This window comes from Lissotriton vulgaris, chromosome 2_1 (genome assembly GCF_964263255.1).
Source record: "Lissotriton vulgaris chromosome 2_1, aLisVul1.2, whole genome shotgun sequence".
Lineage (NCBI taxonomy): Eukaryota > Metazoa > Chordata > Amphibia > Caudata > Salamandridae > Lissotriton > Lissotriton vulgaris.
The window spans coordinates 336,980,351-336,999,752 of record NC_141687.1 but is presented as its reverse complement, the minus strand read 5'-3'; the positions used below and the strand labels follow the sequence as shown (position 1 = coordinate 336,999,752).

The 19,402-nt window shown below is 47.0% G+C and overlaps 1 protein-coding gene across 1 annotated transcript in view; it reads left to right on the top strand.

Annotated features, from left to right (window-relative positions):
• Positions 1-1,001: 1,001 nt before the first annotated feature.
• CPD (carboxypeptidase D) overlaps positions 1,002-19,402 on the top strand; it is an 839,931-nt gene continuing 821,530 nt past the window's right edge. The window contains exon 1 of the mRNA XM_086955076.1: positions 1,002-1,634. Within this exon, the coding sequence (XP_086811202.1) occupies positions 1,024-1,634 (611 nt within the window). The 5' untranslated portion in view covers positions 1,002-1,023. The remainder of the gene's footprint in view (positions 1,635-19,402) is intronic.

The following is a 19,402-nucleotide window of genomic DNA, read 5'->3' as shown; positions in this document are numbered from 1 at the left end:
CTCATTCCTTCTTTGTCCTTCTTCGCCTTCTATTTGCAGCCACCAATGCTTGGTTTGTAGCTGCCAGTGCTTGATGATCAGGAGACCACCTTGTCCTTCTTGTCTTCTATTTTCAGCTGCCACTGCTCGACTTACAGCTGCCAATGCTTGATGAACAGGATACCAACTGGGGGCTGGGCCGCTTCCTCTGGCAGGCGTGCACAGGACCGGTGAGGCCTCGGGAAGAAGCCTGGCCTCGCTCTGGGTGCTGCAGATCGGCGAGGGCGCGGTTGCGCAGGCAGTCCAGTCTGGGCCTGACGGTGCTGGGAGCCGGAGACGCTCCAGGCAGTGAGAAGGTGTGCCACTTCACACGTGGGCACCAAGGAGATGAGGGTGGCGCGTGAGCACACCGCGAACACGCTGCAGCTTCGGCCCCCTGCGGCACACCGCAGCGCTGCCACGTACAGCAGACAGTCGCACCACAGGCAGTGCAAGGTGCGAGCGAGGGTTGGGCCCCCTCCGCTTGTCGCCAGTGTTGTGTCAGCCCCTCAAATCATGCACAGGCCTTTGTGTTATCATTGGCTGCTGTTTGAGTTTTAAAGAAATTGAGTAGAATAATCCTCACCTCCGTGTCCTTAATAGAATCTAAAATTCTTGTCGCAATAGCTGGAAAATGTATTCCAACGCTAGTTTTGTCCAACATGGCGACCAATAAGTGGCCATTATGTTTACTCTGTTAGCGCTCTAGTCGTTTTGCCCTTTTGTACGACAGCTACTATCTTAGTTCTCCACTCGTGACTCGCCACATATTTTATTTATTTTTCCCCGTGTCACCTTAGCGAAAGACTATTTGGTGTGCTCTGATCTCCATATCCCTACACTGTGATATTTATTTGCACGCATTTCCACAGTTATATTCGTGAACTTTAAATTCGGTAGCATATGATTGGTTCTCAACTTCAGACACCTCTCGCTTGACTGGGTCCGCCCCCTCTGACGCCTCAGCGTTGCCTGGTGGGCTGCTGCTGTCAGAGCTGGGAAAAGATGGCGGCCCGGTCACTGGTGTCGGTGTGCGCGATCTGGCTCTTTCCACTTGTTATTTTATTAGTAGTCCGCTTTGCAGTTGCAGCGCACGTGAAGAAGGGTCCTTTGGAAGAGGAGGAGACCCGCTACACCACCGCGGAGGAGCTGGAGCCGCGTCTCCGGGAGTTGGAAACCGCTGCCGAGTCCCCGCTCCAAGTGCTGCTCTATTCTATTGGGCAGTCGGCAGAGGGCAGCCCGCTTTGGGTACTACGGGTGACTGCGGCGGAGCCCGGTGCACCGCAGGTGAAGCTGGTGGGGAACATGCACGGAGACGAGGTGCTGTCTCGAGAATTGCTGATTCGGCTGGCAGGGATCCTGGTACGGAATTACCAGTCGGACCCTCGCATTGGCCGGCTCCTAAACACCACAGACGTGCACCTGCTACCGTCCCTGAACCCCGACGGCTACCGCCGCGCTCACCAAGGCGACTGCAGCGGTGCACAGGGTGGGCGTGAGAACGGGCACGACAAGGACCTTAATCGGGCCTTTCCTGACCAGTATAACCCAGGGGAAGTCAAGGGTCCTTTGGAGCCAGAGGTGCGGGCAGTCATGGAGTGGATACGTGCCAACAGGTGAGATTGCAAGAAATACGTTAGTGCCTAGAGGGAGATGAGGATCAAGACTCGCTGTCTGTTGTAGCTAATTGTAGTCAGATGCGTTAAGAGTGCCACGCCTTAGTTTGGTAAAAGTGTTAGTGTCTTTGAAGCACTGACACCAATTTAGGAGGCTTGGATAGGCATGTAATTAATGAATGATACGTTGGTAACGTCATCTATTAATGCTTTTGTTTCAAATTATAGTGACATTTGAAGTTACGGTAACAGTAAATAATTAATTGACGATATACGTGTATATAAATAATTGATGTATAACATTTTGTAAAAGTTTTATACTTCTTATTAGAACTAGCGTAGATTTATTGCATTGTTTAAAAACCACTACATAACATAACCATTCAACTTGACAGCTTGTACAGTCCAACACCAGAGTATTGTTAAGATCATTTATTTGTAAAAGTAAAACGCTGGTGAAGAGGAGCACAGAAATATGCACGTTCACTTGTCCAGCCCTCACTTCGTCTCCACCTTCCACTCTAAAGTAAAATGTGAGACTTGTTGCAGGTGCTGACACGTGCATGTACCAGAGAACACAACCAACATAACATAATTAATTACACATGCACATACTACATATGAACAAGAAAATGATATATACACAACACAGCTCATTTCACAATGGCAAAAGTCATTTTCTCACATCTAGCTATACTCGTAACTCACTCCACAGATCTTTTGGAGGATCGTGCTGTCATATCTGCAAACAAGCATTGGCATAGCCAATTGATCTTCCCTATACAAGAGCTATTGACTTTGGCAATGTGTTTTTGCCATGTTGTACACCAGTGTTGCTGCTGTTCAGCATGGCTAAAAGTTAGTGGCATGGAAGGGGTGTGGTCGAGTGATGAGCAACATGGCTGCAGCTTGAAAGGGCTCCGGCAGTCCGCAGCTTATCTCACCTAAATATCAGCGCCTACTTGTTTTGTGGTGGCTGATCAGGGTCAGCACTTGACCAGGTGAACTCGAAGGGCCCCCCAGCAGGCGAAATAAGACTGACTGCGAGCTGGAGGCTGACAGGGCCTTCTCTGGGCTGCGCTTCCCTGACCTCGTGCCTGAGAAGACAAACCGACGAGACTGCGCTGATGAGCCCAGAGTTGCAGTGCTGGTGCACTGAGGAGTATTGCCTCATTTGGTGCAACAGAATCTGTAGGAGGTGTGACGGCCGTGCCCCTGGGAATTGCCCGTACACAGTGCTGACTTGGCTGTGGTACAGGGGGATGAAGGGCCTGAAATGGTGGCGTAGCAGCCCTCTGCCCACCTTCAGCAGATAGACTCGTCGGTACCGGTGGGATGGCCCGGGCGTATCTGATACCTGGGGCAGAGGATCTGGGTTTAGTGGGACGGTCTGCCACCGAGACACTGAATGGAGTGTGTGGTGCCCTCTGGAGAGATCAGGCGGGGCCTTCCCCATTGTCACTGGCCAGAGCAGAGGATAAAACACTTGGTGAAAAGTGGGGCCAAATCTGACCACTGAGGAGCGGTGATTTTGCGGCCTATAAGGGTGCAGCAGGCAATTGCGTCTGGAGAAGGGGGCCCCCTGTCTGAGAGACATCAATTGGGGCGATCGTCGTAGCCTACGAATGATCGTCTCATGGTAGTCTTGCATTGCGCTGTATGGCATCACTTCCTCCAGCCAAATGATTTCTATGGCCCCTCTTAGCTGGCTGCTGGGGGTTGCTGCCACCATGATAAATCCAGCTGCAGTTACGAAGGAAGCGGTTGGAAATGGTTTGCTTGCCCTGAGGTTCCACTCTGCTGCAGCATTGGAGTGAGGAACAGATTGTAGAGGGGCTGGAGTGTAAGAATGAGAAATCTGACGGAGGGGCTTCTGGCCAACCGAACGGGCGGCTGAGAGTTCCTTACATATGCTTGGGCCTTGCCGTGTGCAATGCAAAACGACAACGCTAATAGAGACCCGCTAGAGAGGTCAATAGGGATGTTGGGGGACAGGGACCCCGTCAGCCCTTTAGACAAAAATGGACAGCTTCATACACCCCGAAGCAGAGATCCCTGCGCTGCTAGACGAGACCTGGCAGGTCTTGGGAGCGCAGCAGCCCTCAGTGCCCCAGAACGCCTTAACCCTGCAGGGCACAATGGCACTGATACAAAGAGTGAAGACAGGCCAAGAAAGTAAAATCGATTCCATAACTACACTCTGAAGAAAGAGGCGGAGGACTCCATAACCACACTCCAAACGGATACAAAGACACTCCAGGCCCAAGTCGGGGACCTGGAAGACACATTTGTGGCTCTAGAGGCACGAATAGAAGATGCAGAGGGGCAATCCCGCAGCAATGATATCCAAATAATTGGTGTCCCAGTACATGCGGAGGGCCCATCCGTGGACTTTTTCGTAGAGGAGCTAATAGTAAAACATCTGCAGCCCAAAGGTCTGTCCAACTACTTCTCGGTGGAGCGGGCCCACCGGGTTACTGGGGCCCTGCAAAGGCCAGGCGCTCTGCTGCGTCATATCATAGCTGACGTCTTTAACTATAGAGATTGGGATGTTGGCCTACAAACGGCTTGGACCACACCACAACTCAAGTGGAATAACCGTTTCATTACTTTCTTCCCTGACTACACGTTACTGGTTCAACAAAAGCGGTACTCCTTCCTCCAAGTAAAAAAAAAAAGTCCTCTGAGATCGTGAACCGAAATATGCTATTCTATTTCTGGCGAGGCTACATGTTGTGGCCTAGGGAAAAACATGAGTCTTTGGTACTCCAGAGGAAGCGTGGGACTCGCTGGACTGCTTGAGACCGGTTCCATACAAGGAAAAAATCTCGATCCAAGACATTCATGCATGGGCCCATGCAGAAGCCCATGTAAAACGTATGGGGCGGCGAGAGGGCTTTGGAGGCTGGGTGGGGCAGATGGTGGCGACGCTCTAGTGCCCCCATCGTGATGGCAGTACCAGGAGATGCTGTTTTTCAACAGGAACCACACTGACCTGAACAAAGCTGGGGCGGAGTAACCTACACACCCAGACCTTTGAGGAAAAGTACTCCAGCGACAGTGTGGTAATGTTATGGGGAAAAGACATAACCAAGCTGCCACATGGGCAACTACGTGCTGATTGAATAAGCAAGGAGGTGGCAGGGGTGGGTATGGGGGTCACTTTTCCCTAATGTTATGATGTATGATTGCTTTCAAAGGCAGGCTGCATCGTCGGGGTGGAGATGGCAGTTCGACGTCTGCCGTACAGTGAGGTGAGAATCATTTGTGGTACATGTATGCTATGTGTGTTGATTACGTTTTGAGCAGCGATGACAGCCTCTACACTGAGTATGGTCTGACCAAGGGGCTGTGCCTCTCAATACCGGGCCAAACTGAGCGTGGGGCTTCCAGGGGGATCTACCAAACAAAGTTAAGTAGGTGTACGTGAAATGTTAATTGGCTTGGAGATGACAATAGGGGAATGGTCCTGCAATATTTAAAACCACACTCTCCAGATGTAGTCTTGCTTCAAGAGACACACCTCCAAGGCACAACGTATGAGGCCATGAATTGGTGGGGATACAAGATGGTGGCATATGTGGACTATACAAGAGTATCTAGAGGGGTGGGTATCTTTGTGCGATTCTCCTTCCCATTTCTAGTCCAACAGGTCATGCATGATACCCATGGACGCTTTATGGTGGTTACTGGTCATTGGAAGGGCCATTTATTTAATATCATCTAATTTTACATACCCCGAGACTTCACACTGAGGCCCTACCGGAGTTGGGAGCGCTGCTCCATCGTATCTCAGATGTCCAGGTGTTAGTGGGTAGAGACTGCAACGCGACCCTCTGTCAGGATATGGACCGATTTCCCGCTCCAGCCCGGGGCCAATCTAAATCGCCCAGGTGGATTTTCTAGTGGCACTGGGCCTTGATGATGTATGTAGGACCCGCAATCCTATGGTGCGCCAGTACACTTTTCACTCTGAGCCCACGGTAGCCTGTCCTGCATCGGTCACATTCTCACACTGGCACATCAACTTCCACAAGGCCCACCATTTTGCCCGGTGAATCTCAGACCACTCTCCTGTTTGTGTCACCTTTGGGCCCAACCCACCAGATCAGAACAGCACGAAAGGGATTAGCACCTGGTAAGTTAACGTACCCGATATCCATTCGAAGCTCCAAGAATCCACAAACTACTATGTTGCCGAAAATGAAGGAACGGTTGAGTCTGCCAGGGTGTTGTGGGAGGTCTTTTAAAACTGTTATTAGAGGCCAAAGTATTTTTCTGGTGGCGGGCTACAACAAAACAAAAAACTACGTTGGAAACGCTAAAATGGAAAATTATGAATTTGGAGACGCGCCTGATCTGACACATTGATACACCACTTGTCCCAAAAACTGAAAGAATTCAGAGACGTGGCCAACGAGGTGACTAGGATCTGAAACCGCGCTTCACAACACTGCATCTGTGAGGTAGGGGATAGAGCAGGCAGGCTTTTGACCTGGCTCGACAGGCGCAAGATGATGTTGAGATGGATGCTCGAAGTACGGAGCAGATAATTCCACGGAGTGGGATAGTCAGAACTTTGCTGCCTTATTTGCAGAATATTATGAAGGACTTATGCTCCTGCGTTCACAACTACTATTGATGAGGCGAGGGAAATGTAAGCTGACTTCCGGATGTCAAGCCTTTCTCCGGAGGACTGGTAACTCCTCGATCAAGAACTTCCCTGAAAGTGAAGTGAAAAGACTATTCGGGGAGTTTCCTCTGGAAAGACTGCTGGTCCTAACGACCATCCCATCAAATTGTACCAATTCCCTACCATAAAAGTAGTACCCCTCCTTTTAAAGATGCTCTGTGAAAGTCAAGATAGTCGGTGTTTGCCAAGGGATCGAAGAATAGAGAACATTGTGGTGATCCACAAGGACGGCAAACCACCAGATGAGTGTGCTACATATAGACCGATTTTGCTATTAAATGCCGAATTTAAGATACTGGCAAAACTATTGGCAACCCCTTTGACCCAGGTCAATTGGTCACTGATACACTAGGACCAGTTCGGCTTCATGCATGCAGGATCACCGCGCACAATCGAAGAAGATTGCACGGAGTGCTGGGCAGGGCCGCCACTATTAGGGAAGACGCAACAGTGATCTCATTGGACGCACGGATGGCCTTGGATATGGTGGAGTGGCCATTCAGGGGGGCAGTTCTAAAGAGACTGGGATTTGGGCCCCGGTTTTTGGCTTGGGTGAGACTCCTGTACGCCGAACCACTAGCTCAAGTAACAATAAATGGGCCCACATCAAATATTTTTCCGTTACACCGAGGCAGGAGACAGGGGTGCCCCCTCTCCCCACTTTTTTTGCATTATTGCTCGAACCACTGGCGGTTGGGATACGAGGGGATCTGTTGATCGGAGGGCTGCGTTGGTCTACAGAGTGGGAAGACAGGATCTCCCTCTATGCAAATATTATCCTGTTATAGCGTGAACCCAAATTTGACATTCCACAGACTTTTGCATTTATTCGACCTGTATTGGAAATACTTAACTATACCATCGCCTGGGAGAAATCGTGTGTGTCTATCTATCTATCCTTCCTTTGCTGCAAAATTTCCCAAGTGCACCTGTTGCTTTGAAGCAAAACTTTGGATGTGTATGTATGTATGTGTGTGTGTGTGTGTGTGTGTGTGTGTGCATGTATATATGTGTATATATGTATGTGTGTGTATATATATATATATATATATATATATATATATATATATATATATATATATATATATATAAAACACAAATTCACACAACAGGGTCCTTCCGGGATTCTTTCTCCCAAGTCAGGTGGCGCCTAACATTCGGCGGACCTCATACAGCCAAAGTATTTTAGACATCCAAAGTTTTGCTTCAAAGCAACAGGCGCACTAGTTGCACGCTACGCGTTTCGACAATCCTTTTGTCTTGATCCACGTGTGATCAAGACATAAGGATTGTCGAAACGCATAGCGTGTAACTGGAAATAAACTTCCTTTGCTGCAAAATTTCCCGAGTGCGCCTGTTGCTTTGAAGCAAAACTTTGGATATATAGATATATTTGGATATATATATCTATATATCCAAAGATATATAAAAAGCAGATTTCACTGCGAAACGCGTCGAGAAAGCCATTAAATAAAACACGCTTTGCACTTCCAAGTGGCCCGGATCTCTTTTTCTTGACTTGAGAAGGTTTTGGTTGGATGTATTGGGATTCGCTATCCCATCCGAGGCCCGCCTTTGACAAGCGGCAGGGGTCTACAGCGACTCGTTTGGTTGGATATATATATATATATATATATATATATATATATATATATATATATATATATATATATATATATATATATATATCAACAGAGAGTTGAGCCTTCGATAGGAAGCAGCCACAAGATCGGAAAATTTGCATCCATTTCTTTTAAGGAACAGCTGCAGCAGGAGACGCAGAAGAAACAGTCATCCTCTTTCCTAAGCCAGACCGGTTTCGGGAATGTGGTCCCTTTCTCAATGGCTTCTGCATACAGTGGCAGATTCATCATGCACTTCAATTTAAAGGTCCTGCCCTTGTGGGCGTGTCCGCAACCTGCGGCATGCTGGATCCTGTAGTGCGTGAGCATTTGTCTCATGTTAGTTCTTCACTGTAGCAGTCAATTAAAACTGAATAAAACCCATGTGGGCTGGTGCGCTGTAATGCTGGGTGTCCTGTTGTGTTTATTCACCTGCTCCTGGACTCCGGTCTCCCGTGTCAGGATAGCGTCGTTAGGCGCCATCACGGGTCCGCACTGAAGCGGCAGGCTTGCTCCCCGCGGCTAGGCTCGTGCCGCCAAATATCCCAACAGAGAGTTGAGCCTTCGATAGGAAGCAGCCACAAGATCGGAAAATTTGCATCCATTTCTTTTAAGGAACAGCTGCAGCAGGAGACGCAGAAGAAACAGTCATCCTCTTTCCTAAGCCAGACCGGTTTCGGGAATGTGGTCCCTTTCTCAATGGCTTCTGCATACAGTGGCAGATTCATCATGCACTTCAATTTAAAGTGAAGTGCATGATGAATCTGCCACTGTATGCAGAAGCCATTGAGAAAGGGACCACATTCCCGAAACCGGTCTGGCTTAGGAAAGAGGATGACTGTTTCTTCTGCGTCTCCTGCTGCAGCTGTTCCTTAAAAGAAATGGATGCAAATTTTCCGATCTTGTGGCTGCTTCCTATCGAAGGCTCAACTCTCTGTTGGGATATTTGGCGGCACGAGCCTAGCCGCGGGGAGCAAGCCTGCCGCTTCAGTGCGGACCCGTGATGGCGCCTAACGACGCTATCCTGACACGGGAGACCGGAGTCCAGGAGCAGGTGAATAAACACAACAGGACACCCAGCATTACAGCGCACCAGCCCACATGGGTTTTATTCAGTTTTAATTGACTGCTACAGTGAAGAACTAACATGAGACAAATGCTCACGCACTACAGGATCCAGCATGCCGCAGGTTGCGGACACGCCCACAAGGGCAGGACCTTTAAATTGAAGTGCATGATGAATCTGCCACTGTATGCAGAAGCCATTGAGAAAGGGACCACATTCCCGAAACCGGTCTGGCTTAGGAAAGAGGATGACTGTTTCTTCTGCGTCTCCTGCTGCAGCTGTTCCTTAAAAGAAATGGATGCAAATTTTCCGATCTTGTGGCTGCTTCCTATCGAAGGCTCAACTCTCTGTTGGGATATTTTGCGGCACGAGCCTAGCCGCGGGGAGCAAGCCTGCCGCTTCAGTGCGGACCCGTGATGGCGCCTAACGACGCTATCCTGACACGGGAGACCGGAGTCCAGGAGCAGGTGAATAAACACAACAGGACACCCAGCATTACAGCGCACCAGCCCACATGGGTTTTATTCAGTTTTAATTGACTGCTACAGTGAAGAACTAACATGAGACAAATGCTCACGCACTACAGGATCCAGCATGCCGCAGGTTGCGGACACGCCCACAAGGGCAGGACCTTTAAATTGAAGTGCATGATGAATCTGCCACTGTATGCAGAAGCCATTGAGAAAGGGACCACATTCCCGAAACCGGTCTGGCTTAGGAAAGAGGATGACTGTTTCTTCTGCGTCTCCTGCTGCAGCTGTTCCTTAAAAGAAATGGATGCAAATTTTCCGATCTTGTGGCTGCTTCCTATCGAAGGCTCAACTCTCTGTTGGGATATTTTGCGGCACGAGCCTAGCCGCGGGGAGCAAGCCTGCCGCTTCAGTGCGGACCCGTGATGGCGCCTAACGACGCTATCCTGACACGGGAGACCGGAGTCCAGGAGCAGGTGAATAAACACAACAGGACACCCAGCATTACAGCGCACCAGCCCACATGGGTTTTATTCAGTTTTAATTGACTGCTACAGTGAAGAACTAACATGAGACAAATGCTCACGCACTACAGGATCCAGCATGCCGCAGGTTGCGGACACGCCCACAAGGGCAGGACCTTTAAATTGAAGTGCATGATGAATCTGCCACTGTATGCAGAAGCCATTGAGAAAGGGACCACATTCCCGAAACCGGTCTGGCTTAGGAAAGAGGATGACTGTTTCTTCTGCGTCTCCTGCTGCAGCTGTTCCTTAAAAGAAATGGATGCAAATTTTCCGATCTTGTGGCTGCTTCCTATCGAAGGCTCAACTCTCTGTTGGGATATTTTGCGGCACGAGCCTAGCCGCGGGGAGCAAGCCTGCCGCTTCAGTGCGGACCCGTGATGGCGCCTAACGACGCTATCCTGACACGGGAGACCGGAGTCCAGGAGCAGGTGAATAAACACAACAGGACACCCAGCATTACAGCGCACCAGCCCACATGGGTTTTATTCAGTTTTAATTGACTGCTACAGTGAAGAACTAACATGAGACAAATGCTCACGCACTACAGGATCCAGCATGCCGCAGGTTGCGGACACGCCCACAAGGGCAGGACCTTTAAATTGAAGTGCATGATGAATCTGCCACTGTATGCAGAAGCCATTGAGAAAGGGACCACATTCCCGAAACCGGTCTGGCTTAGGAAAGAGGATGACTGTTTCTTCTGCGTCTCCTGCTGCAGCTGTTCCTTAAAAGAAATGGATGCAAATTTTCCGATCTTGTGGCTGCTTCCTATCGAAGGCTCAACTCTCTGTTGGGATATATATATATATATATATATATATATATATATATATATATATATACCAAGTTCTAGGAGAGCACGAAGTAGAGCAAAACTCCACCCAGCGCTTCTCAAACAGGAACGGACCCCAACAAAAGGTAAGTTCTTAAAGTGCAATTTTATTCTCCTCCAACAAATATATATATTTTCAACAACGTCAATCCCTTGAATCAACAAAGTGAGCCGCCCCTGTCAGCCAGTAATCTTGCCAAAAGGTATAAATATGCACAGAAATCCAACACGTTTCGGTCGTTACATCTACCTTGCTCACGGTCAGTTTCAACTCACAAAAAGCATTGTTTATATTGCCCCTGTGTACCCAGGAAGTTATTTTTCACTTCCGCCCGCAAGGAATTCTGGTCCATGTAGTTTGCATTTTCAAACGTCATGTTTTTACATCGGTATTATGGGAACCCCCATCTAAGATATTCATACCAACAGTTCATGAAATGTCAAAAGAATAATCTGTAAAGTGATGCCCTCCAGTGGGCTTTAACCAAAAATGTTTATAATGGTCAGTGACCATGATGAAAATCATCAGTTCTATTTAGTGCTGCCCTCCAGTGGGCTTTGGATTGTAATGTTTGTTACAAACAACTTGACTGCCCTGCAGTGGGCATTTTGGGAAAAAGAAAGGGGGGGGGGGTGGGGGGGGTGAAGGGTACCGTAAAAGAGGGGAATAAGTTTCAATGGAAAAGAGTAAGAGATTCATAGTTTTATAAGTGGATATACATTTCTTCCGACTGGTTCAATCCCAAAGGTGACAAGGTCTGAAAGTTCAGGATATGGCGTGACTCTCTTTGTCTTAAAAGTTTTTCCCGGTGGCCACCTCGGTCGGACAGGGACATTGTTTCCAAACCCCAGAACTTCAGGAGTTTCCAATTGCTGTTTTGATCCTTTTCCATATGTTTGGCTACTGCGTTGTTTCTGTCCTTGTTAGTTGTTCTTTTATTTTCTAGGTTTTTTTATTGGCCATTGTTGCTTCTTTCATTGGTTTGGCAATCTCACAAACTTTGCAGTTAAAACATTTTATGAATCCTTGTGTTTTCAGCCAAGAATTTTTCGGTTTGTTGCTTTGAAAATGGCTATGGACCAATTGGTCTTTTAAATTTGTTGCTTTCCTGTAAGTGATTACTGGGTGGGTCCCCATCCTTTCACCTATCATGGGGTCTAGTTGGAGTATCTTCCAATTTTTCCTCCAAATCTGTGAAGTTTGTTTGGATTCTTTACTATAATCCAATATCAATCTTATTGGCTCATTTTCCGGTTCAATTTGCTTCTCTTTGTTTTTGAGGCAATCCTCTCTGGTTTTTTCTGCCGCTTTTTTCCAACATTTTGTTGATTAAACTTGTGCCATATTTTCTTTTTTGAAAGCGTTTGATTGTGCCTGCACTATGTTTTTTTCCACTCAAAATCTTCACTGCATATTCGTCTGAGACGGAGAAATTCCCCATACGGAATACTAGAAATCAAGGAAGGCTGATGGAAGCTGGTTGCTTCTAGGGTTGCATTTGTTGCAGTGGTTTTGCTGTAAAGTGTTGTTTCCAGCTGGTTATTTATAACATGCACCTCTGTGTCTAAAAAAGTCACTTTACTATTGCTCATTTGATAGGTGAATTTAAGGCACGGTGTGCTCGTGTTCAAATATTCAAAGTATTGTTAGAAATCTGCTGCACTTCCACTCCAAATGATGAAAAGATCATCAATAAACCTTTTCCAGGTCACTATATTGCGGGTGAAATGATGATTTTGATCGTTCCAAGCCACTGTTTCCTCCCACCATCCCATTGCTATGCAAGCATAACTTGGGCTGAAGGAAAAGCCCATAGCAGCCCCGTTTCGTTGTCTGAACATTTTGTCTCCGAATAAGAAGATGTTGTTTTCTAAACAAAAGGAAATCATGTTCATTAACATATTGTTGTGTTCTGTTTAGTGGATGTTACGATCTTGCAAATAGTATTGGCAGGCTTGCATGTCCAAGTTGTTATCACTGTTCGTATAAAGGGCGATTATGTCCATTGTAATCATCTGATAGTTGGATTGCCATGTGAGTTCTTTTATTGTACAAAGAAAGTCAGTGGTATCTTTTATGTAAGATTTTAGTTTCTGGACATAAGGGTTGAGAAAGTAATCGATAAAATTAGCCATTGGTTCTAATGCTGAATCCTTTGCAGACACTATCGGTCTCCCTGGTGGTGTTTTAGGATCCTTGTGTATTTTTGGTAAAAAAATACATTGTTGCAATTCTTGTGAAGTCCACCACTAGGTACTTCTTTTCATCCAAATCGATTAAATTCTGTGATTCCCAAATGTCAAGTTTTTTGTCAATCTCCCTTTTGATCTTATCCGTGGGGTTCTTTGATAGTTGTTCGTAATAAAGGGGGTTCGATAATTGAGACATTGCTTCTGTGATGTATGCGTTCCTGTCCCACAGAACCACATTTCCCCCTTTATCCGCCATTTTTATTTCAATTTCTTTGTCGTTGATCAGTTTCGAGAGTGCTTCTCTTTCTTGAGGGGATAAGTTATCTTTGCCTTGGGTTTTGGGGATGTTGTACAAATCATGTATCACTGCCTCTTGAAAAAAGTCTATTTTATTTCCAGGGGGTAGTTGTGGGTAAAATTTTGATTGCCTTTTTCTTGCTGATTCCAGCCCCCAATTGTGATCTGGCAGAGTTTAGTTCAATTTCCTCACCCTCCTCCGAGTTGAGGTTTAATAATGTGAGGTAGCTTTCAGCTTCTTTGGCTTTTAATGTGAATGTTAAATTAGGAGGCTCTTGGATTTTTTGGGGTCTGTTTTTCATTTCCATGAAGTGTTTTGCCAGTTTGATTTTACGTATATATAGATAAAAATCTATTCCTGTTTGAGCTAAGTCCATCCTTTTTGTGGGACCGTAATTAATGCCCTTTTTGAGTAGCGATGTTTCTGCTGGTGTTATTTCTCTTGTGGATAAGTTCACCACTTGTAATTCATCCTTTATTTGTTCTGCTTCTGTCTCATACTGCGTGTCTTGGTGCCAATCCTTTCTGCGGGTCCACCTTCGTCTCCACCCTCTTCTGGTTGTTGATTTCCCTTTCTTTGTTGCCATGGCCTGCCCCTTCCACGTTGTAATCTTGGCGCCCCCTGTGTTTGTTCCCACTGTTGTTGTTGGAGAACGAGGCGCATATCCCCTAAAAACGTTTTTTTGCTCTATCTATTGTTAATTCTTCTTCACTTTGTTCATTGGAAGTGAGGGAAGTAACCGAGGACAGGCTTACGAGGGAAATGGAACCATGCTGTTGTTATATATATATATATATCCCCTGCACCTCCTCAGGGTCTGCTCAGTGAAGTTGGTTTCAGAGAGTTTCCGTTACCGAGGGATAACTAATGACCCCAAATCGCCTATGTCCGAAAGTTGGATCCCCCATTGAAGCACATGAGAAGTGATGATCAACAGTGGGGAAATCTGCCTCAATCCCCATTGGGTAGGGCGTCTCTTTGTAAAATTATGGCCCTGCACCGCTTCTTTTAGGTCCTCCAGAACACCCCGTATTTGGTGCCGACAACATACTTTCGATCTGTGGATGCCGTAGTTCGATCACTGTTGTGGAAGGGGGATGGCCCTCCCGAAGCTGATACAATGGAGGGATTGCGCTACCAGCAATCCAGAAACATTACTGGGTGGCCCAACTCGCCGTGGTCAACCACTGGGTTAATTTGCCCCCAGACAAGCAAGCCTACCGAATGGACCATCGTAACATGCAGCCGGTGGGTTATCTGAGGGGGATAAATGAAGGGGGTATGTCCTGCTCGGTCACACTATAGGTCTGACGGGAGGCGTAGACTGCACTGGTTTGGCGAGACAAAATCACCAGTGCAACCCCATTGTGGGATTCTGTCAAACTGGGACTTTTAGCAAAACAACAGGGCTTTGATAAATGGGACTTGATTGGTATTTCAAAGGTGGGAGACCTGTGGCTGGGGGGAGAAGTGATTCCCTTTGCTGCCCTGCAGAGAGACTACCAATTGGCACACTCTGAAGCCCTCAGATATCTTCAAATTAGTTGCACGCTGAAAGGTGCATTGCAGAAAGGGGAAGAACTTCCAGAATCTTCCCCCCCCTGGAGGACAGACTGCTCAATGATTATATGACTAAAGGGGCAATATCCCTCACATACAAGAACATCCCTAACTCTCCGGAATGTGTATCCATTCTTCAGGAATACTGAGAGAGGGATACGGGGCACTTGGCTAATGAGGAGTGGCAGGATGCTCTAGCTTCCCCAAGGGAGGTGGCCATCAGATGCAAGTTTATATTAGTACCACTCAAAATTCTCCACAGAATATGCTATGCCTGCACCACATTAGTTAAAATGGGGAGGTCTGATTCAGCACTATGCCCAGGGGGATGCGGGCAGGAGGGCACCTTTTTAGGTCGAGTCTAGCAGCGCGCATGCGCTGCTCTGCGAGGCTTCTTGTGGCTTCTCCGTGTGGGTCTGACTCCTCCCACACATTGGATTAGCTGTTGCTTGTCTCTTTCAATAATGAATGCACGCAAATGGCTAAAGGCGGGTGCATGTTCCAACTCTTTTCTAATGTTCACTCCCACGGCTTTTTGCTCTCTGGAGCGAGCAGCGGCGCACAGGCTGGCAGCTGCAATCTTCGGAGTCAGGTGACTATTTCCACACAACCCGCCATGCTTTCGCTTGTTTTATTTGTTGCTGAAGGGTCTGTGGCTGCCAGCGGTGTTGCTCCTGCTCACCCTGGGTGCTGAAGCGAGACTCTCTGCACTCTGCTGCTGTAGCCGTTGCTTGCTGAGCACGGTTAGCGTGTCAGTGTTTTTGTTCGTAAATACCCCCTAAATGAATATGTGTGAAACTGAAAATAAGATAATCCACTATCCAGGTTCATGGAGGACCACCGTCTCCTTGGAGACAGGCAGGCTGGCTTCAGAGCTCACCATAGTACCACGTTGGTAGTGATGTCAGTACTTGATGAAATCAGGATCACAGCAGACAGGAAGCTATGTGTCCTAGTCCCCCTATACCTGTCGGCAGCGTTCAACGCGGTCAACCATTCCCAACTCCTGGAAAGCATTCAGGACATTGGTATTGGCGGGCCAATCCTCCAATGGATTACTTCATTCCTGACAGACCGCACCAAAAAAATCCAGATGGGCGACTGGGTGTCAGAGAGGGGGTCCATTCCCTGTGAAATGCCACAAGGGTCGGCACTGTCCCCTCTCCTGTTCAACATATACCTCAGACCTTTAATAAAGGACCTAGCCTTTATGGACTGCCAGGTATTTACCTATGTGGACGACACGCAAATCATCTTACAAATAGGAAACATCCCACAGGCCCACACATGGGTGAAAGACGTACTGCGATTTGTGGTAAACTGGATGACGGCCAATTCACTCAAGATCAATCCGGAGGTTCTGGCCGTCACCAATGATACCAACCCTTGGAATTCCCACTACTGGCCGCACAAGCTGGGTGACACTCCATCCCCAGCGCTGGTGGTAAAAAGTTTGGGAATCAAAATAGATTCCAATCCCTCATTGGCCAATTAAGTCTCCACTGTGTTCGGAACTTGTGTGGGCCTACTCAGGCAGTTGAGGAAACTCTCCCCCGTCCACTCCTTCTCAACCATGAGGACAGTGGTGACGTCCTGATCTTGGTCCGTCTTGACTATGAGAACTCGCTTTACATTGGATTACCGGACTCATTGCTTGGGAAACTCCAGGTGGTGATGAATGATGCCGCCAGGCTAATCTTCAAGCTACCTAGGTGCACTCGGGCATTACCCCTCCTGCAACAACTATACTGGCTTACCATCAAGCAGAGGGCCAAATCCAAAGACCTCTGCATTACACACAAGGCCCTATTTGGACATCAAGGAACGCCTGGAGAAATACGGCCCCTGCCACTCACTAAGGTCCTCCACGGAGGGCCTTCTAAAATGCCCCCCATTCAACTACACCACTAAAGGCGGCCGGCCTTCTCAGTCCTTATACCGCAACTTTGGAACAGGCTGCCTGGTCGGCTCTGCTCAGAAAGCTGCGTCCTTCCATTCAGGAAGAAACTTAAGACTCTACAACAGTGGTTCCCAAACTTTTGACTCCTGAGGACCCACTTTGAGTCATCACTGGAAGAGGGGGACCCACAAGTAATTCATATGATTTAAATTTCAAACATTAAAACAGTAATAAAAAAAAAAAAATAAACACACGTGCACACAAAACAAATATTCAAATTACTAAGGATTTTAGGGGCATCCATACAAGCCCCTATCGCCATGGGAACGTCACTTTTTGTGACGATCCCGTGGCAATAGGTGTTTCGCCTTATTTACAAGCCACTTAACATGGCTTAACACTGCTTTGTAAATAAGGCCCCCTTTCACGTAATGCTTAGCGTGAAAGGGGTGGGCAGTGGGTGTTGCGGTGAGCATTCCACCGCAACACCCATTAATTTTGATGCTGCCCCCTATGTACAAGGGCAGCATAAATAGGAGGCAGCACCAAAAATAAGACCAGGGTAAACCAGGTCTTACCTTGGCTAAACCTGGAGAAATGCTTTATTTCTCCTCGTTTTGCTTTTTCCATGTGTGCTGCACAAGGCAGCACACATGGAAAACGCAAAACGAGTTGGATTGTGTATGTTCAGGCAGGTAATCCTTCCTGCACATAAACATTCTTAAACAAAATGGCATTTTGTAACTTCTATGTGTACTGCTTTAAGCACCACACATAGAAGTGACGACAAAACTGAATTTCAAGATTGTTTATGTGCAGGAAGGGGGGCCTTCCTGTACATAAACAATCTTCCCCTGCGCTCAGACACCCTTGCACTATGGTGCAAGCATACCTGCATTGCCGCTACACTAAGTGTAGCACCAGCACAGGAGGAAACGCAGGGCTGTACCATATTCTTGGAAATATGGTGCTGTCCTGCGTTTCTGAAGTGGCGGAGCGTGTGGTTAAGCCAAGGAGGCTAACGCCACGCCCTGCCACTTCTGTTGCTAATATGTAACCCCCTTACTATTTTATATTTAAAGAATTTGCAAAAAAACAAAACAATTTAATGGTAAGGTTGGTGCTGCATCTCTGTGACTAACTTTTAAATGGTTGGTTTCATTTCACAGTACGAGGCTCCGGCTCCTGCCAGGGCCAGACTGGAAACCCAAAGCAGCCCTCACAAATGTTTTCAGACCAGTCCCCATACGGTGCACTACAAGTGCAGTGAGTGAGCCTGACTACTATAAAGGGGCTTTGGGAGGGTCTCCCCCTAAAACATTTAGGAAACAATGGTGCAGTCTACAACACATTTATCATTATATATTGAGTTGTATTAGCTTTTAACGAATAGTAAATGAAGTCCTTGCTGTGCAGTAGGATACAACAATCTTTGTTGGGGTTCTTTAATGATTCCCTTATTATCACCCTCCAACAGCGCCTCTCATCTCTCGATAGCCCCAGTTGTCACATGTATTTTATTTGTTTTATAGCATCTCACGTACCAATTGTAGGATGTCAGAGCACTTTACATCACACACATATAGAGACAATGGATCATACATGTAAATCAGAGTAAACAAAATGTTACATAAGGCAAAGGGGACTACAAAGTGTAGGATTCACATGTTATTCATACAGGTGGGCATTTTTAAAGAGTGCTTGGTCTGGAGAAGCACAAACTTGGGGTTCAGAAAATAACACATTTTATCATTGACTTTAATAATAACAATGTATTTCCACGCAAATAAACCTTTATAGCAGCATCAGGATAATGAAAGCCTGGGAAAAACATAAGATACTAACTGGTACCATGCAGTTTGCAAGCAGCTCTGTTGAAAGTTTACAGGTCACTGTGCTAGATTTTTTTTTTAAAAATGCATGGTACACGTTCTTTGCAGTAGGCATATTAACCCACTGTGCTACATTACATAACTCAAAGCTGTCACTGGACAAAACTCTCATCTCTCTCCAGCAGGTACATCACTTGTATTGTCTTGACACATTTATTGTTGCTTGAAAACTGCTAATTATAGAAGGAACTTTGAAGTGCTTTGAAAGCTGTTGCCTGCGGACCCTCTGGGAATGTGGCACGGACCCCTGGAGGTCCGCGGACCACAGTTTGGGAAACACTGCTCTACTATATACAGACCCCTGGGCATAACACTTCCCTCTGTGATACAACTCCCCCTTGGAACTTCTGCTGATCTTCTTGCAGCGCTTAGAGACCTGCAGGTATTAAGCGCTCTACAAGTCAAAATTAACAATAACAACAATAATACTTGTTTTTGTCCTTGTGCCATCAGGCCTTGTTGTGAATCTAATTTTGGAAACCCCACTGCAGCCATGCCTCTGTGCCCAGGCGTTAATCATTGCAGGGGACCAAGTTGGGTACTTCTGTGAAGGGCGGAAGGTAAACGTTCCTTGCAGCACTCACTGTCGCTACCAGGAGCTAACGTAATGCTTCTGACCCTGCCAAAAACAACGAGGCAGCCTCCTACACATGGGCAATGAACCAGGGATTTAATTATTTCTAATTAAAATTTTCCATTTAATTAAGTGGGGAAG